Below are 15,027 nucleotides of genomic sequence, written 5' to 3' on the forward strand. Positions count from 1 at the left end.
TCGTTATCGCTTAACTTTTTTTTGATTTATCGTTTATCGTTATCGCTTTAGGCATTTTTCGTTTATCGATTATCGTTATCGCTTAACTGAAAAATGAGTTATCGCGCCCAACACTGCCTATCAGTGATGACAATATGGCAGCGAAAAGAGAGTTTCTTGGATTGCGTGAAAATACAAATCTAAACACCGAATTCGCAAGGGAAGTTCAGTTCAGTTTATTTTTTTGTTTTGTTGGCGAAAAAGAAAGACACAAAAAGCAAAAACACAAATAATTCGCACAACAAGGATGGCAGCGAAAGACCAAAAGGTCACCAAAGTCAGCTGCCACCCAAACATTGATATCGGTAATTTTTGGGTTGGTCTTCAAAATGAATATCCAAACCTTTTCAGAAAACCGTAAAGTTTTTTGACCCAATTTCCTTCCTCATATTGCTGTGAAGTAGGATTTTCAGCAATGGCATCTATGAAAACGAAGTATCGAAACAAGTTAGCGATTGAAAATGGTATGAGATGCTGTCTATCCTCCACTGTGACTAGATCTTAACAGTATGATAGCAAAAAGCAGTATCAGCTAACGGCGTCGACAAAACGGTGTTGGCAAACACTATCTTAAAAATGCACAGCCAACAAATCTATAAATAAACTGAAAAACTTCTACTTTGTTGGTTGTAAAATGAATTTGAATGTACATATAGCCTAGGCTAACTTTGGCACAAATTTGATTGCAAGCTACAAATTGTTATTTTATGAAAAGGGGGTAACTGAAATCCATCACGTTCTTGGGGATGATATTAAAAAGGTTAAAAACCACTGGCCCAGTGGATGGATTAATTCCGCGGTAATAACAATCGGAAACTTCACTCGATCAATCTTTATAACCAGCCCTGCGTCAGTGGATCAAACCCTCTAAAACTTATAGCCTACTAGTGGTTCTATACTGTATTCCTACCAGAGGCTTTGTCAGTCCGAGGATAAAGATTCAAACAACCTACTTTACAATCCACTAGGCTAACAAAAATAATTTGGCAAACTTTTTAGTAGGTTTTGATAAAAAATCAAGGAAGTCATTACATTACTACGGTCACAGAAAGATCAATAAAATATTGATTGTAATAACTAAAAATTAACGAAGGCTAGCTTACATAAAGTTCTATAAAATATAGGCTATCGAAACATTTTATTTATTTTGAGTTATATTATGCAGAAATCGTTTCTCAGCGAAATATGCTACATGAAGAATGTTCAAGAAACCTCAACGTTTGCATTGGGCTAAGTTTGTTTTAAAGACCAAAGAATCAGTAGGCTAAACCAATGGCAGTGCTTCGCAGTATTCTTTGCAATAAATGATATAACGACTCATTTTGTGATGCAAGATACTTTTTTGGATGTCACTCCAAGGCCACTGTATGAAATAAAATTCATTGGAACTGTTCAAATATTGAAAAAAAAAAAACTTCTTCATAGATCGAACACTTCGGTTACACTGCCTTGGAAAAGAATTTGCTGTGAGTCCTCAAAATACGCCTGTAGGCCTACGCACATTCGTTTCATTTTCCGCAGTTAACTTATACCACTTAGGTATTTAACAAATTGTTACGATTGTTAGCCATGTGGCAAAGTCAGCTTCCACCATGACAATTAGCAGTGCTGCTGTAGCGCACCCAGCATGGGGCTAAGGGGGCTCAAGCCCCCCCAAACCCGCCACCGAAAATGAAGTTTTTGTATGTTCCCCATTTATAACTTTTGCTTACAGGTAAAATATGAATAAGACACAACAATACAACAGGGCTGAGCATTATAAAAATATATTTTACATAGGCCTATTTACAAATAGTTTGAACAGTCGAACGTTTTCAGAACTTAAGCCCTCTTCAGAAACCTGAAAATATTTATAAAAATGCAATAAATTGCAACTCCTTGAAGGTAAAATTACATTAGGAAAAGGCAACTACATAAATAACTACAAAAAAATTTGCAGCACATGAAACGTGATACATCAAGTAAATGTTGAGGAGAATGGACGGTTGGACGCGTCTCCCGCAAATAATTGTCTGTTTAAATTTGGGTTGTAGCGTTTGATTAACAGTGTTTCCTAAATTTTTGTGTCAAATTGGGATTTGCCTTTGCGTAAAATTTTAAATCTCAGCAGAGAGTGTTTGATCTGTGCAAAAAGAACACTCCATGATATGGTCTTTAATGGCACTTTTCTTCAACTCCCTGAAGTTCAGATGCTCCCGTACTCTCGTGGTCAAATGTTTCGTGGACATACTGATGTACCGTACGTCAATGCCGAATCACACGGACATGTAAAACTGTATAGACCTACGACATTTAAGCAGAGAGACAAAGGCGTCTGGGACTTCAGTTGAAAATACGAACTAATTTTGAATGTTTTGTAAGTAGAAAAAACGTCCACATCAAATTTACTGTATACAAAATTAGTGTTTAGTTTTAAACTGGTTTCATGCTAGTTGTTGTTTTTGCACTTATTTTTGCTGGCAAACAGAAAGTTAATTCTATTTTGTCATAGCCTACATGACGAAAAAGTCGAGATCTATAGAAGATTGCGAGAGTGGACGTAGGGATGAGGATGGTGCTAGTAGCGTGGAGTTCCCTAGGCCAAATTCTAATCTGATTGAGAGAACGAATGTTGATGTATCGGCAACCGGTGGGTTGTGGACAGTGAGTGCCTTTAAATATTAATCAAAGGGATGGTCATTGGCCTATTGTCACTGTTACTATTGTCGCAAATCACTCGGCCGACATTTCTGAATTAGCCCCCCCCCCCCTAATTTTTTTTCTGGGTGCGCTACTGCAGTGCTGTATTCGTAAAAAAAAGCACAGGGTATACTGTCTCAGATTTGATAAAATGGTAAATACACAACTTGCAAACTAAGTTAATCTTTATTCTATATCATAACATGAATTATCAACATCAAAATTGGACGAGAGGTACAAAATTGTTTATTTTTTATGAATAGGCCTACATTCCAAACAGCCTGCCGAGAGGAATCCACATCTTTATCCTCTTTACAAGTTTGGGATTTAGTATCCTTAGCTGATCGGTGGTTTGGCAGCCAGGATCTTACACATTTTTTAGCAGTAAATTTAGCCACAGGTGGTCCATTGCATTTAAGTTTAGTAGGCTAAACATCGAACAGCCCACATTATCAATAAGCAAAGATGCTCTTGAACCTGTGATAATATCGTTCAATAAACTGAAACCACGTTCACATTCTGCTGTAGAACAAGGAAAGTTGAAATAGCTGTCAAGAGAAGCTTTAAATTATTGGGCACAATTTCAACTTTTTCACTCAAGTCTCTTAACCCTTGGATTGACTGTATTTCATCAATGTCAAAGCGTCTACAAATTCTTCTTACCTCTGCTTCTCCATGACGCAAATTTCCTTCTATCATTTTATCAGGTTGCAAAGTTAGCAATATCAACCAGTAGCTGACCATTGTTAGTGTCGGCATTAGCACAAAGTCTCATTTGCATTCTGCTAACAATGCTCTGAATGAATTGATTGAATGATAAAACTCTCAGAACGGGTTCATGGTACACCCATGTACCATTGTCCACCCGTATACCATTGGTCCTCAAAGGGTTAAGTAGTTAGTTAGTAGTTGTCAAGAATCAGTAGCCCAAGGATAGCATAGGCACTCTATCTGGAAAACCAGAGGGCATAGGCTACTATAGTTGCTCGAAAAAGCAGAGAGTAGCCTATACTCTACGAATACAGCACTGACAATTAAGCGAAATATAATTAACTTTCTGGCAAACAATCCGCCACGATAGCTCAGTGTTGTAGATTACAATAATAATAATAATGTTATGGTTTTATTTATTGTCGCTCTACAACAGCTAAGGTCTTTTAGCGACAGTGCTCATTTTTAATTTATATCAGGTTTACGATGTTATCACATTATTACCCGACTCATTCTCACTGCGCTATGCAGGATAGAACACAATCGGTACCGTTTTTAAAGTCTTCGGTTTGACCCGACCTGGAATCGATCTCAGATCTACCAGCACCAGAGCCGAAGGCGAAACCACTCGGCCACTGAGCTGGTTTGTAGATTACAACTGACCATTCTTATTTTGCCTCCTACCTAATCGTTTCGATTGCTTCTCCTTGCGGTATTATGACGTAGGTAATTGCTCGTTTAAACAATCAAATACCTGCCGCGACATTTTACTTGTGTTCCAGCAGCGTAGCTTCATACAGCAGATTGTTCAGTAGTGAAGACATTTCAGTTGCATGTAATCTTTAGTTTGTAAGCCGTAGTGTATAATCTCTTATTTAAGTTAATACCTACTACCTTATTATGTTGATGTTAACCGCTATGTTTATGTTCAGCTATATCGTGTGTTTTGTTTATTAAACCTTAATTTGAGGATTTGTGATGAATGAGTATGGATTCATAACAATTTAATAAACAGACACAGAATGGATCTTAAAGACTTAAGACCAAAACTGTTTACTGCCGATCCTCACAGTAGCGAAGCCAGGAAGCTTTGGTCGCACTGGTATAGGTCATTTACCTATTATATTCAGAAGTACGAAGGTATTTCGGATGCAGATAAACTCGGTCTTCTTGTCAATCATCTTGTTAGTGCAGCTTATGAGGTCATTTCAGAAGCTGGCACATATGAAGCTGCAATTACTCAACTTTAAAGTGCATATGACAAAGCTCCTCATCGAATTTATGCGCGTTATTTGCTTAAATCTTGCAAGCAAGAGGTCAACCAGACACTTGATGAATATTATCAAAAGCTCAAGCGCTTGAGTACTGACTGCAATTTCGAAGCTGTGTCGGCCGTTCAGCACAGAGAGGAATCTATTCTTTATGCCTTCATCGGCGGATTGACATCACAAGAAATTAAGCAACGTTTATTGGAAGAACCAAACCTTGTTCTACAAGCTGCTTTCGAGAAAGCTCGGTCGTTGGAAGATGCTCAAAAAAACGCTGGACGAATAGCTGCAGAACCCTCGACACTGCATTCGCATCAAGTTGCTGTTACATCTGAACCTAAAGATAACCACCTTGAAAGACAGCAAGATACTGTTGCAGCTACCGTTTCAGTAAGATGTCCATATTGTGGAAATAAACGGCATTCTCGACAATTTTGCCCAGCTAAGGAAGTTGAGTGCTATCGTTGTGCTAAGAAAGGACATTTCTCCAAAATGTGTCGATCACCTAAACTTTCTATGCATAAAAGTCATTGTTCTTCAACTTCTTTGATGCACATAACCCCTCAAAAGACTTCAAAATCTATTGATACGAAAGTCATCATTCCTGTCACGATTAACGGTATTTCTGCGAATGCTTTAATTGACACAGGATCGTCGTTATCGCACATAAGCAAGTCGTTTAGTCAACAATTGCAACTAAACCTTAAAGAGACTGATCAGCGAATTGGTTTAGCAGTAAAAGGATGCAGCTCTAAAGGTGTAGGCATATGTAAAGTTGACGTGAACCTTGGTGGTCAACTATACCAAAAAGTGGATGTAATGGTGCTGGAAAATTTGCTAACTGATGTCATACTCGGTCAAGACTTTATGGAACAGCATAAGAGAGTCAGCATTTACTTCGGAGGTTCGAAGCCCACGTTACACCTCGTTTTGTTGCAAGCTGTAAAAACGTCAACTCCTGTCAATTTATTCCAGCATCTAACGGAGGATTGCCATCCAGTGGCAACCAAAGAACGCCGTTATTCAATGCAGGATAAAGAGTTCATAGGATCAGAAGTAAAACGACTGCTGAAGGAAGGACTCATCGACAGGGCCTCTGAGAGAAATTTTCACTAGGGGTACGAAGAGTCATTCCGGGCCCCCCTCTCACTCCGGGCCTCTTTTGTCTTGGGCAAAACGTGTGATGTTTGCTTAGGCGTATTGCACACCATACAACATTTTACTGCAGAATTGGACATTTGTGCGCAATAATAGTATCAAGCTGCAATAAAACTAAATCTTTAATAGGCTATGCTGCACCATAATACTGAATATGAAAGAGGATAAATATGTCATTTCCCTCATATGATAGCCTATAGGCCTACCCCGTAGCCGGTCGTTTGGTCGACAGACATTTGATCGACAGGACATTTGGTCGACAAGACATTTGGTCGACAGGACATTTGGGTTAGGTTAGGGTTAGGCTAGGCAGGGCCTCTGAGAGAAGTTTTCATCAAGGGTACGAAGAGTCTTTCCGGGCCCCCCTCTCACTCCGGGCCCCTTCGTCTTGGGCAAAGCGCGTGATGTTTGCTTAGGCGTACCGCGTATTGCACACCATACAACATTTTACTGCAGAATTAGACATCTGTGCGATATCATAGTATCAGGCTGCAATAAAACTATTACTTAATTTTAATAGGCTATGCACAATAATATTGAATATGAAAGATAAATATGTCACTTACCTCATATGATATAGGCCTACCCTGCCCTGCTGCCAGATAAGAAAAAACTGAGCATCATAAAATACAAGTTTATAGGAACAGAGAATGGGATTGGCCTATTCTAAATTAAATTTTATTCCTATGCATCTGAATAATGACAGTTCAGTTTATTTTTGTTTTGTTGGCGAAAAAGAAAAGAACAAAAACACAATAAACACAAATAGTTTGCACAACAAGGATGGCAGCGAAAGACCAAAAGGTCACCAAAGTCAGCTGCCACCCAAACATTTAAACAAAAGACCCAAAATTAAGAATATTAACACATATTATATAGCACAATACCAGCACATTTCATAATACATTAACAGTGGAGTAACACAGGGCAACATAAAAAAAAAACTGTGCAGAGCATTAAGCAGATGATATGTTTCAGGAGTGATCATTGTACAAATTCTTTAATAAACAAAGAAATTTAAAAGCATAACACTTTTCCTGTATTTCTTTTGGTATTTGATTCCATAGTTTCACTCCATTAAAACATAGCATCTTCTTACCAGAGTTTGACGTTGCAGAACATAAATGAACGGGCGCCACAATGCTCTGCACCTAAATATCCTGACACCACAGTGTGCACGCCTATTTGACCGGCGCCTAATTGTCTGCACCTAAAAGACGTGGACCACATACAGCCAGTAGGTTACTATTGTACAAAGAGGATAATTTGTACAGTTTAACAACTACATAACAGTATAATGTGCTATTACTGTAGAACTCTGATGTAATGGACCAACACTCTGGTCAGTTTTTTTTCTCCAAGGCATTTGGATGTAACAGATGTCAGATTTCTGATACAGGAAAGGACAAAAAATGCTGCCCATGAATAGTCCATTATATCCAAATTCTGCTGAATATAAAAAATTCACTATTTATATATAGTTATTAAACAATCAGTCCGTCATTTAACTTGAACATACACAAAATTTTGCTGAGATTGAGAATGACCGTCCAAAAGCAAAAAAGCTCAAGTACTTTCAAAAGTTCACGCTTCAACAGGCTCAAGAGCATCAAATTAGTAGCTGTAGTATGGTATGATTGCAAGTTAGCCCACAATCAAAACTAAATATACTGTAATACTTGTACTACAATAACTTCATGATCGGTATTTAGTTACTAGTTAGCATAACAGCTTGTCTGGACTTTTCTTTCAAAAACTTTTATAACTTGGCCAAAATAAACTTTGTCAGGGTCTTCTTTAACTCTTAGCCAATGCTTGCATGTCAACTATATAATATACCAAAAGCAGTATTTTGTACATCGCTGAGTTCATTTATTCAGCAAAACAGATTTTTCTTGCCTTTTTTTCTGCAAAAACTTTTATAACTTTATCAAAGTTAACTTGTCTGGCTAACTTTGATTCTATGCTGAGCCTTGCCAGATTGACTAAACGCTCTTCACCTGTTGTTGATCTTAAATAATTTTTGATCAGCTTTAGTTTACACAAACTTACCATCTTGCTTTGCGTTTTTAATTAGTGGTTTGTGTTGTGCATATCGTGTGAATTGTCACACACAATTTGTGTTTGCCAGTTGTTGATGGTGCTGTTGAAAGGTGTCGCTTGTACAGCTTTAATGTAAAATTTTCAAACTTAGTTATTTATCTTAGATGTAGCCTATAATTATTCCAAATGAAGACACTATGTGGTGTCGAAAACGTTGGATTTAGTAGTTTTTTTGTTTGTTTGTGTTTAATAATGTTAAATCCGTTAACGTTACTGAGTGTCATATGTATCTAGTACAACAAGTCAAGCTCTCTACCAATGCTCGAACACAACATCAGGTCAAAACATAATCAAATTAATCATCTGACCAATAACCTTTTGTCATTAACTTTTGCATTCACCACATGCTTAGCAGAGGTGAATGAAGCCACTTTTTTTTACTTTGGCTCCGCTCCAGCTCCGAAAGTATTGACTCTGGCTCCTGCTACAACTCTTAAATTCATTTTAAAGTAAAATAAGCGTGAAACTTCCTTTTTCAAATATTTAAAAAAAAAAAAAAAAAAAAACACCCGGGCTTTTAAAAAAAAATCTGGCAGGTTAGGCAATCTCAACCTTGCTTTTGCTACGCTATGCCCCCCCGGACAGGAGAATAACTAACTTTTATGATTTAATTTAGGGTGCTTTTAACAGAACATTTTTAACGTAAAGCATTAAATCACCACTTTGGGCCCTTAATTTGCACACAATGCACTTAGTTACCTTTCCGGGCCCTCTTGCTACATTACGGGCCCCCCCCAGGAGGGCCAGGACTAAATAATAACAACTTTTATGCTTGAATTTAGTCGTTTAGGATGGTTTTAACCAAATATTTGTGCGCGTAAACTATAAAATCACAATTCCGGGCCCCCAACAATCACAGGTCTGGGCTCTCAAGGGTACGCCGTACCCTCCGTACCCCCCTCTCGTAGGCCCTGAGGCTAGGTTAGGGTTAAGGTTAGTTAACTAACCCTAAAATGAATCGTTCTGTCGACCTAACTTCCTGTCGACCAAATGTCTTGTCGACCAAACGTCCTGTCGACAAAATGACCGGGTACCGGCCTACCCTGCCCTGCTGCCAGATAAGATTAGACTGAGCATCATAAAATACAAGTTTGTAACAACAGAGAATGGCATTGGCCTACCCTAGATTAAATTCTATCCCATGCATCTGAATAATGACATAATGTAAGGTTTAAGTCGCCCCGATAGCTCAGTTCGTTAGCAAGTGACTTCGTGAACGAAGAAGCTTCTAGATCAAGCAGTGCTGGTTCAACTTTCGGGGTGTGCGCTTGAGCAACGCACTCTAAGGACTGCTCTCCATTCAGTGGCACCTAATGGATGTAATAATTCCCAGGTAACAACACTTCAACAATCGGAAATTTCACTCTGCCAATCTCCGTAACCGGCCTTGCTTCAAGAGCCTCTACAAGTATGCAAAACAACCAGGAATAGCCTAACAAGGCTTTGCCAGTTCGAGGATAAAGATTCAAAACCAAGTTTGCCCCCTTTTTCAAATAGTTTTTAAAAAACACAAAAAAGCCCAAAAACACCCGGGTATAAAAAAAAACTAGCGGTTTGGAATTTAAAAAAAGTCCCTGGTTTTCCTCAACCCTGCTTTTGCTACACTATGCCCTTCCCCCCCAGGACAGGAGAATAACCAACTTTTGTGATTTAATTTAGAGTGCTTTTAACAGAACATGTTTGCACGTAAGGCATTAATTCACCACTTTAGACACCTAATTTCTTTCCGGCCCTATTGCTACATTACGGGCGCCCCAAAGACTAACGAATAACAACATTTATGCTTGAATTTAGTCGTTTAGGATGGTTTTAACCAAACATTTTTTCGCGTATAGGCTACTATAAAATCACAATTTCGGGCCCCCCAACAACCACAGGCCTGGGCCCTCAAGGGTACGCCGTACCCTCCGTACCCCCCTCTCGTAGGCCCTGCTCATCGAGCCAAGTAACTCTCCATGGCGTGCGCAGCCTCTTGTGGTTACCCAAGTTAACCATAAAAGGCGAATGGTCATTGACTATAGCCAGACTATAAATAAATTCACTAGAATTGATGCGTATCCGCTGCCACGGATGCAGGACGTGGTGCAAAATGTTGCAAAGTTTAATGTGTATTCGACAATCGATATGACAAGTGCATACCATCAAGTAGAACTACCCAAATGCGACAGGATATTTACTGCGTTTCAAGCTGACGGTTCACTTTGGCAGTGGAAAAGAATACCATTTGGGCTGACAAATGCAGTGCCCTGTTTCCAGCGAATTGTGGACGATATTATCAAGTCTAATGATTGCAAAGGTACGTTCGCTTATCTTGATGATATTACAATCGGTGGTAAAACGCAGCAAGAACATGATGAAAATTTGTCGAAGTTTTTGCAAGTACCGGTAGCTAAAGAGTGTAATTTGACATTTAATGAGTCGAAATGTGAATATTCGACTGACTGCATACAGTTGTTGGGTTATCAAATTTCTTAAGGTTGTTTAAAACCAGATCCTGACCGAGTGAAAACTCTTTTAGAGCTCCCTTCTCCAACAAATAACAAAGAGCAGCAGCGTGTTATCGGACTTTTCGCATATTATGCCAAATGGGTGTCTCATTATTCTGACAAAATTAAACCGTTAATAGAAAACAGCGACTTTCCTTTAAATGGTGATGCTTTAAAAGCGTTTGAAGAGCTTAAATCAGAATTGGCCACTGTGACACTTGGAGTAATCGATGAAGAAGCCATGTTTGTAGTCGAAACTGATGCTTCAGATGTTGCCTTGTCAGCAACCTGCATTTTTTTTCCGATCGTTGACAAAAACCGAAAAGCATCACTCTTCGATAGAAAAAGAGGCCGCTGCTATTGTAGAAGCAGTGCGGAAATGGAGCCATTTGCTGGCCGCGCGGTGTTTCAAACTTGTAACTGATCAGCGATCAATCGCGTTTATGTATGATTGCAAAAGTCATAGTAAGTTGAAAAACAGTAAAATTTTGAGATGGCGTGTTGAACTTTCACAGTATCAATATGACATAGTTTATCGACCAGGAAAACTTAACGTGGCACCGGATACCTTATCAAGAGCGTATTGTGCAAGTTTGTCTAGCCATTATTTGTACGAGATTCATGCGAGTCTTTGCCACCATGGGGTAACAAGAATGCACCATTATATCAAAACAAAGAATCTACCTTATTCGCTCGGCGAGATACGTAAGATGATCTCAGATTGTAATGTTTGTGCTGAAATTAAACCTCGTTTCCACAAGCCGATTCAAACTCCGCTTATAAAAGCTACCCAAGCTATGGAACGCCTAAATATTGATTTCAAAGGCCCATTGCCTTCAGCCACAAGAAACAAATATATATTGACTGTAATCGACGAGTATTCGAGGTTTCCATTTGCTTTTCCTTGTGCAAATATGAATGCCGGAACTGTTATTTCATGTTTATCGCAATTGTTTTCTTTGTTTGGCCTCTGCTCATATATTCATTCTGACAGAGGGCCTGCATTTATGTCAAACGAATTTATATCATTTGCGCACAGCAAAGGAATAGCTCTCAGCAAAACTTCAATATATAACCCTCGATGTAATGGTCAATGTGAAAAATATAATAATATTATCTGGACCGCAGTGCAACTTGCATTAAGAACGCGCAATTTGCCCATTTCAAAATGGGAAAGTGTTTTGCCTGACGTATTACATTCCGTACGTTCACTGCTCTGTACTGCGATCAATGTATCTCCCCACGAGCGCTTTATGAAGTTTAGTCGTCGTTCCATGCTGGGATCATCAAGTCCCACATGGCTCAGTACTCCTGGTCCTGTTCTATTGAAGCGCCACGTTCGCACGAGCAAATATGAACCTGCTGTAGATGAAGTAGAATTAATTCATGCTACTCCAACGTATGCTTTTGTGAGATTACCGAATGGTCGCCAGACTACTGTATCATTGCGTGATGTTGCTCCTGTGGGAGAAACAAACACTTTCGAAAGTAGCGCAACTGATTCTGACACTTCTGTTTTCATTAATGATCAATCGTACAATGATGAAACCGTTGCAAGCGATTCTCCTGTTGATAAAATACATCACAGCAACGTAAGAGGTGCTGAACCCAACATCGAAGTTGATTGTCATTCTGAAGTCAATGAAGAGCCTAGCCCTAACACAAGAGAAGAATCAATGCTGAGGCGTTCTTCCCGCATAAGGCGCACTCCTGATCGTTTGATGTATGAATGATACAAATACCCGTTTGAACTCGACTTCTTGGCAGGGGAGAATGTTGTAGATTACAACTGACCATTCTTATTTTGCCTCCTACCTAATCGTTTCGATTGCTTCTCCTTGCGGTATTATGACGTAGGTAATTGCTCGTTTAAACAATCAAATACCTGCCGCGACATTTTACTTGTGTTCCAGCAGCGTAGCTTCATACAGCAGATTGTTCAGTAGTGAAGACATTTCAGTTGCATGTAATCTTTAGTTTGTAAGCCGTAGTGTATAATCTCTTATTTAAGTTAATACCTACTACCTTATTATGTTGATGTTAACCGCTATGTTTATGTTCAGCTATATCGTGTGTTTTGTTTATTAAACCTTAATTTGAGGATTTGTGATGAATGTGTATGGATTCATAACACTCAGTTGGTTAGCGCGTGACTTCTGGAACGAAGATATTTTAAGATCAAGCGGCCCTGGTTCGACTCTCGGGGTCTGCGCTTGAGCAACGCACGTCAAGGATTGCTCTCCATTCAGCGGCATAACCGGCATTTAATGGATGGAATAATTCCCTAGCAACGAGACTTCAACAATCGGAAACTTCGCTATGTCAATCTCGGTGACCGGGCAGCGAAATTTTTTTTTCCAAGAACTTTTTGCTACTTCGCATAGAGCATGTATTTATAGCGTGTGAATGCACCATTTTTCGTTGGCGCATTTGGTTCAGTCGTTTCGCCTTATAATCGTGAGGACATCGGTTCGACGCCCATCGAAGTTAATTCTTAATCAATTCGGAAAATCTTACTTTGAGACTAGTGACCACAATCAATTTCTTTTCTCAACTTCTTTAAACTTGACTAGACTATGTGTGTCTCCAGGCTACGTATTTTCCAAGTTTAATGTTTAGATTTGGACCTGGACGGCGAAAATCAGCTGCTGTGAGGGCGAAAATCGGTAAAAACAGTTACGCGCTCCGCGCGGTAACCAGTAGGCTAATGGCTACACTTATGGAACGTTCAAATATTACGTAACGCTGTTTTTCCGAATTTTTGACCCCCCCTCCCCCATGTGACGCCAACGTAACGTTTTTGTCAACCCCCCCTCCCCCACGTGACGCTTTTCCATTACAAAACCCGTTTTACCAGTTTATATCAAAATAATGACGTGGAAACACGTCCTGATAAAATATCTTGGTTTGTATGCACCTAAAGCTTACGTTTGAGACATGAAATTTTAGCTATATTCTTTTTTTGGAATTAAAACGTTATGTACCTACTAAAAACGTTTAGTAGCCCACCCGGTTCAACTCAATAGAACCACCCTGTCCACAGCTAACACATTCTCTACTCTCTATGTCACTACTTACTGTAGAAATTAAAACGGGTATAGTTCAGGCTTTAAGTCAATGGTTTTCAATCAGGGTTCCGCGGAACCGTAAGGTTCCGCCAGTAAGTCTAGCAGGCCCGGATTTAGGGGGGGGGGGCAGAGGGGACAGTTGCCCCGGGCCCCGACTTTTGAAGGCCCCCTCCTTGTGGAAAAAATGTGATTTTGTGTTAATCTTTTCCTTTGGCCTTTAAAGTTTCTGCAAAATGCTGTGCAGTACTGGACTGATGCTACTGTAGACGTAGAAGTGTTTTTTTTGCACGGGGGCCCCCCGATCTAAAAGTGCCCCGGGCCCCCCGATCTAAAAGTGCCCCGGGCCCCCCATCAGCTAAATCCGGCCCTGAAGTCTAGGGGTTCCGCAAGTTTACATTCAAATCCGAGAGTCCATAATATTATTATATGCATATTGTTTAAATATAATCAAATATTGATTAGGTTTGCCACTATTAATAAATTTTCTACACTTTAACATGTTCGCTGCGATCCCGAATTTTCGTTGTTTTCTTGTGGTGCGATAACCTTTAACTTTCTGCTTTCCCGCCAAATTTTGTGGACATGTTTTCTTCGCTTCAAGGAGTTCTTTCAGACAGTTCGTTTGTACACCGGTGGGTCAAATTGCCGTGAACGTGTTAGAGATCATTTTGTTTTGCCAGTAGGCTATCAGGTTTTTTACAGTTTGTATTTTTATTGTACATAAATAAATCTGAACATGAGTATTTTAATTTAATTAATCAAATGATGTTTTTTGCATAAGGTAATTAAATTATTGAACAGGGGTTCCTCGAGCTTTTGGAATGTTTCATTGGGTTCCGTTCCACCAAAAACATTGAAAACCACTGCTTTAAGTGATACTTTTATTTGAAACTTACTTAAAATAATACTTTCCAAACCGGTCAAAATTTGCAGCCATAAAAAGGGCTGGCCTTATTTGCATCAAGTTTTTTAAGCCAACTGCAATTTAAAAAGGCCAGATTTTTGAAATTTAGCCTAAAAAAAAGCCATCTGGCAACCCTAATTTTGTTCACTCACATCAAAGCAAGCTTTGTGATGTAAGAATGTTGCCTTGCAATTTCGAAATGCGAGGTTTTGAGCACTTAGAACCTGTGTGGAATTACAGTACCGTAGTTGATACTTGATAGAGATTTTGTTGGTGCTGTTGGATATGATTTCAGCTTAATTTAGTATCCAAACGACGATACCAGCCAGCACAAATAAACTACCGTAGCCTACTCGTAAGCGTTACGTAACGTTTTGCTTGAACCCCCTCCCCCCCGATGTGACGCTAACGTAACGCTTTTCATAACCCCCCTCCCCCTCGATAGCGTTACGTAATATTTGAACGCTCCCTTACAGAAATATGCAAATGAGACAGAAAGTTCGTGGGAAAAAAGTTTTGCGACCGGGGCCTGCGTCAGTGATTCAAAGCCTCTACAAGTATGCGAAACTGCCAGGATTAAGCTCTGCAAGAAGCTTTCCCAGTCCGAGGAT

At 39.4% G+C, this 15,027-nt stretch overlaps 1 protein-coding gene across 3 annotated transcripts in view; it reads right to left on the bottom strand.

Moving 5' to 3' along the window:
* Positions 1-205: 205 nt before the first annotated feature.
* The window catches only part of LOC145784772 (semaphorin-3B-like), a 166,282-nt gene continuing 151,460 nt past the window's right edge, over positions 206-15,027 (bottom strand). For all 3 annotated transcript variants that reach the window (XM_082596625.1, XM_082596621.1, XM_082596624.1), the window contains one exon: positions 206-461. In XM_082596625.1, the coding sequence (XP_082452751.1) occupies positions 364-461 (98 nt within the window). In that variant the 3' untranslated portion in view covers positions 206-363. The remainder of the gene's footprint in view (positions 462-15,027) is intronic.

The sequence above is a fragment of the Aplidium turbinatum genome, chromosome 15 (genome assembly GCF_918807975.1).
Source record: "Aplidium turbinatum chromosome 15, kaAplTurb1.1, whole genome shotgun sequence".
Classification (NCBI taxonomy): Eukaryota; Metazoa; Chordata; class Ascidiacea; order Aplousobranchia; family Polyclinidae; genus Aplidium; species Aplidium turbinatum.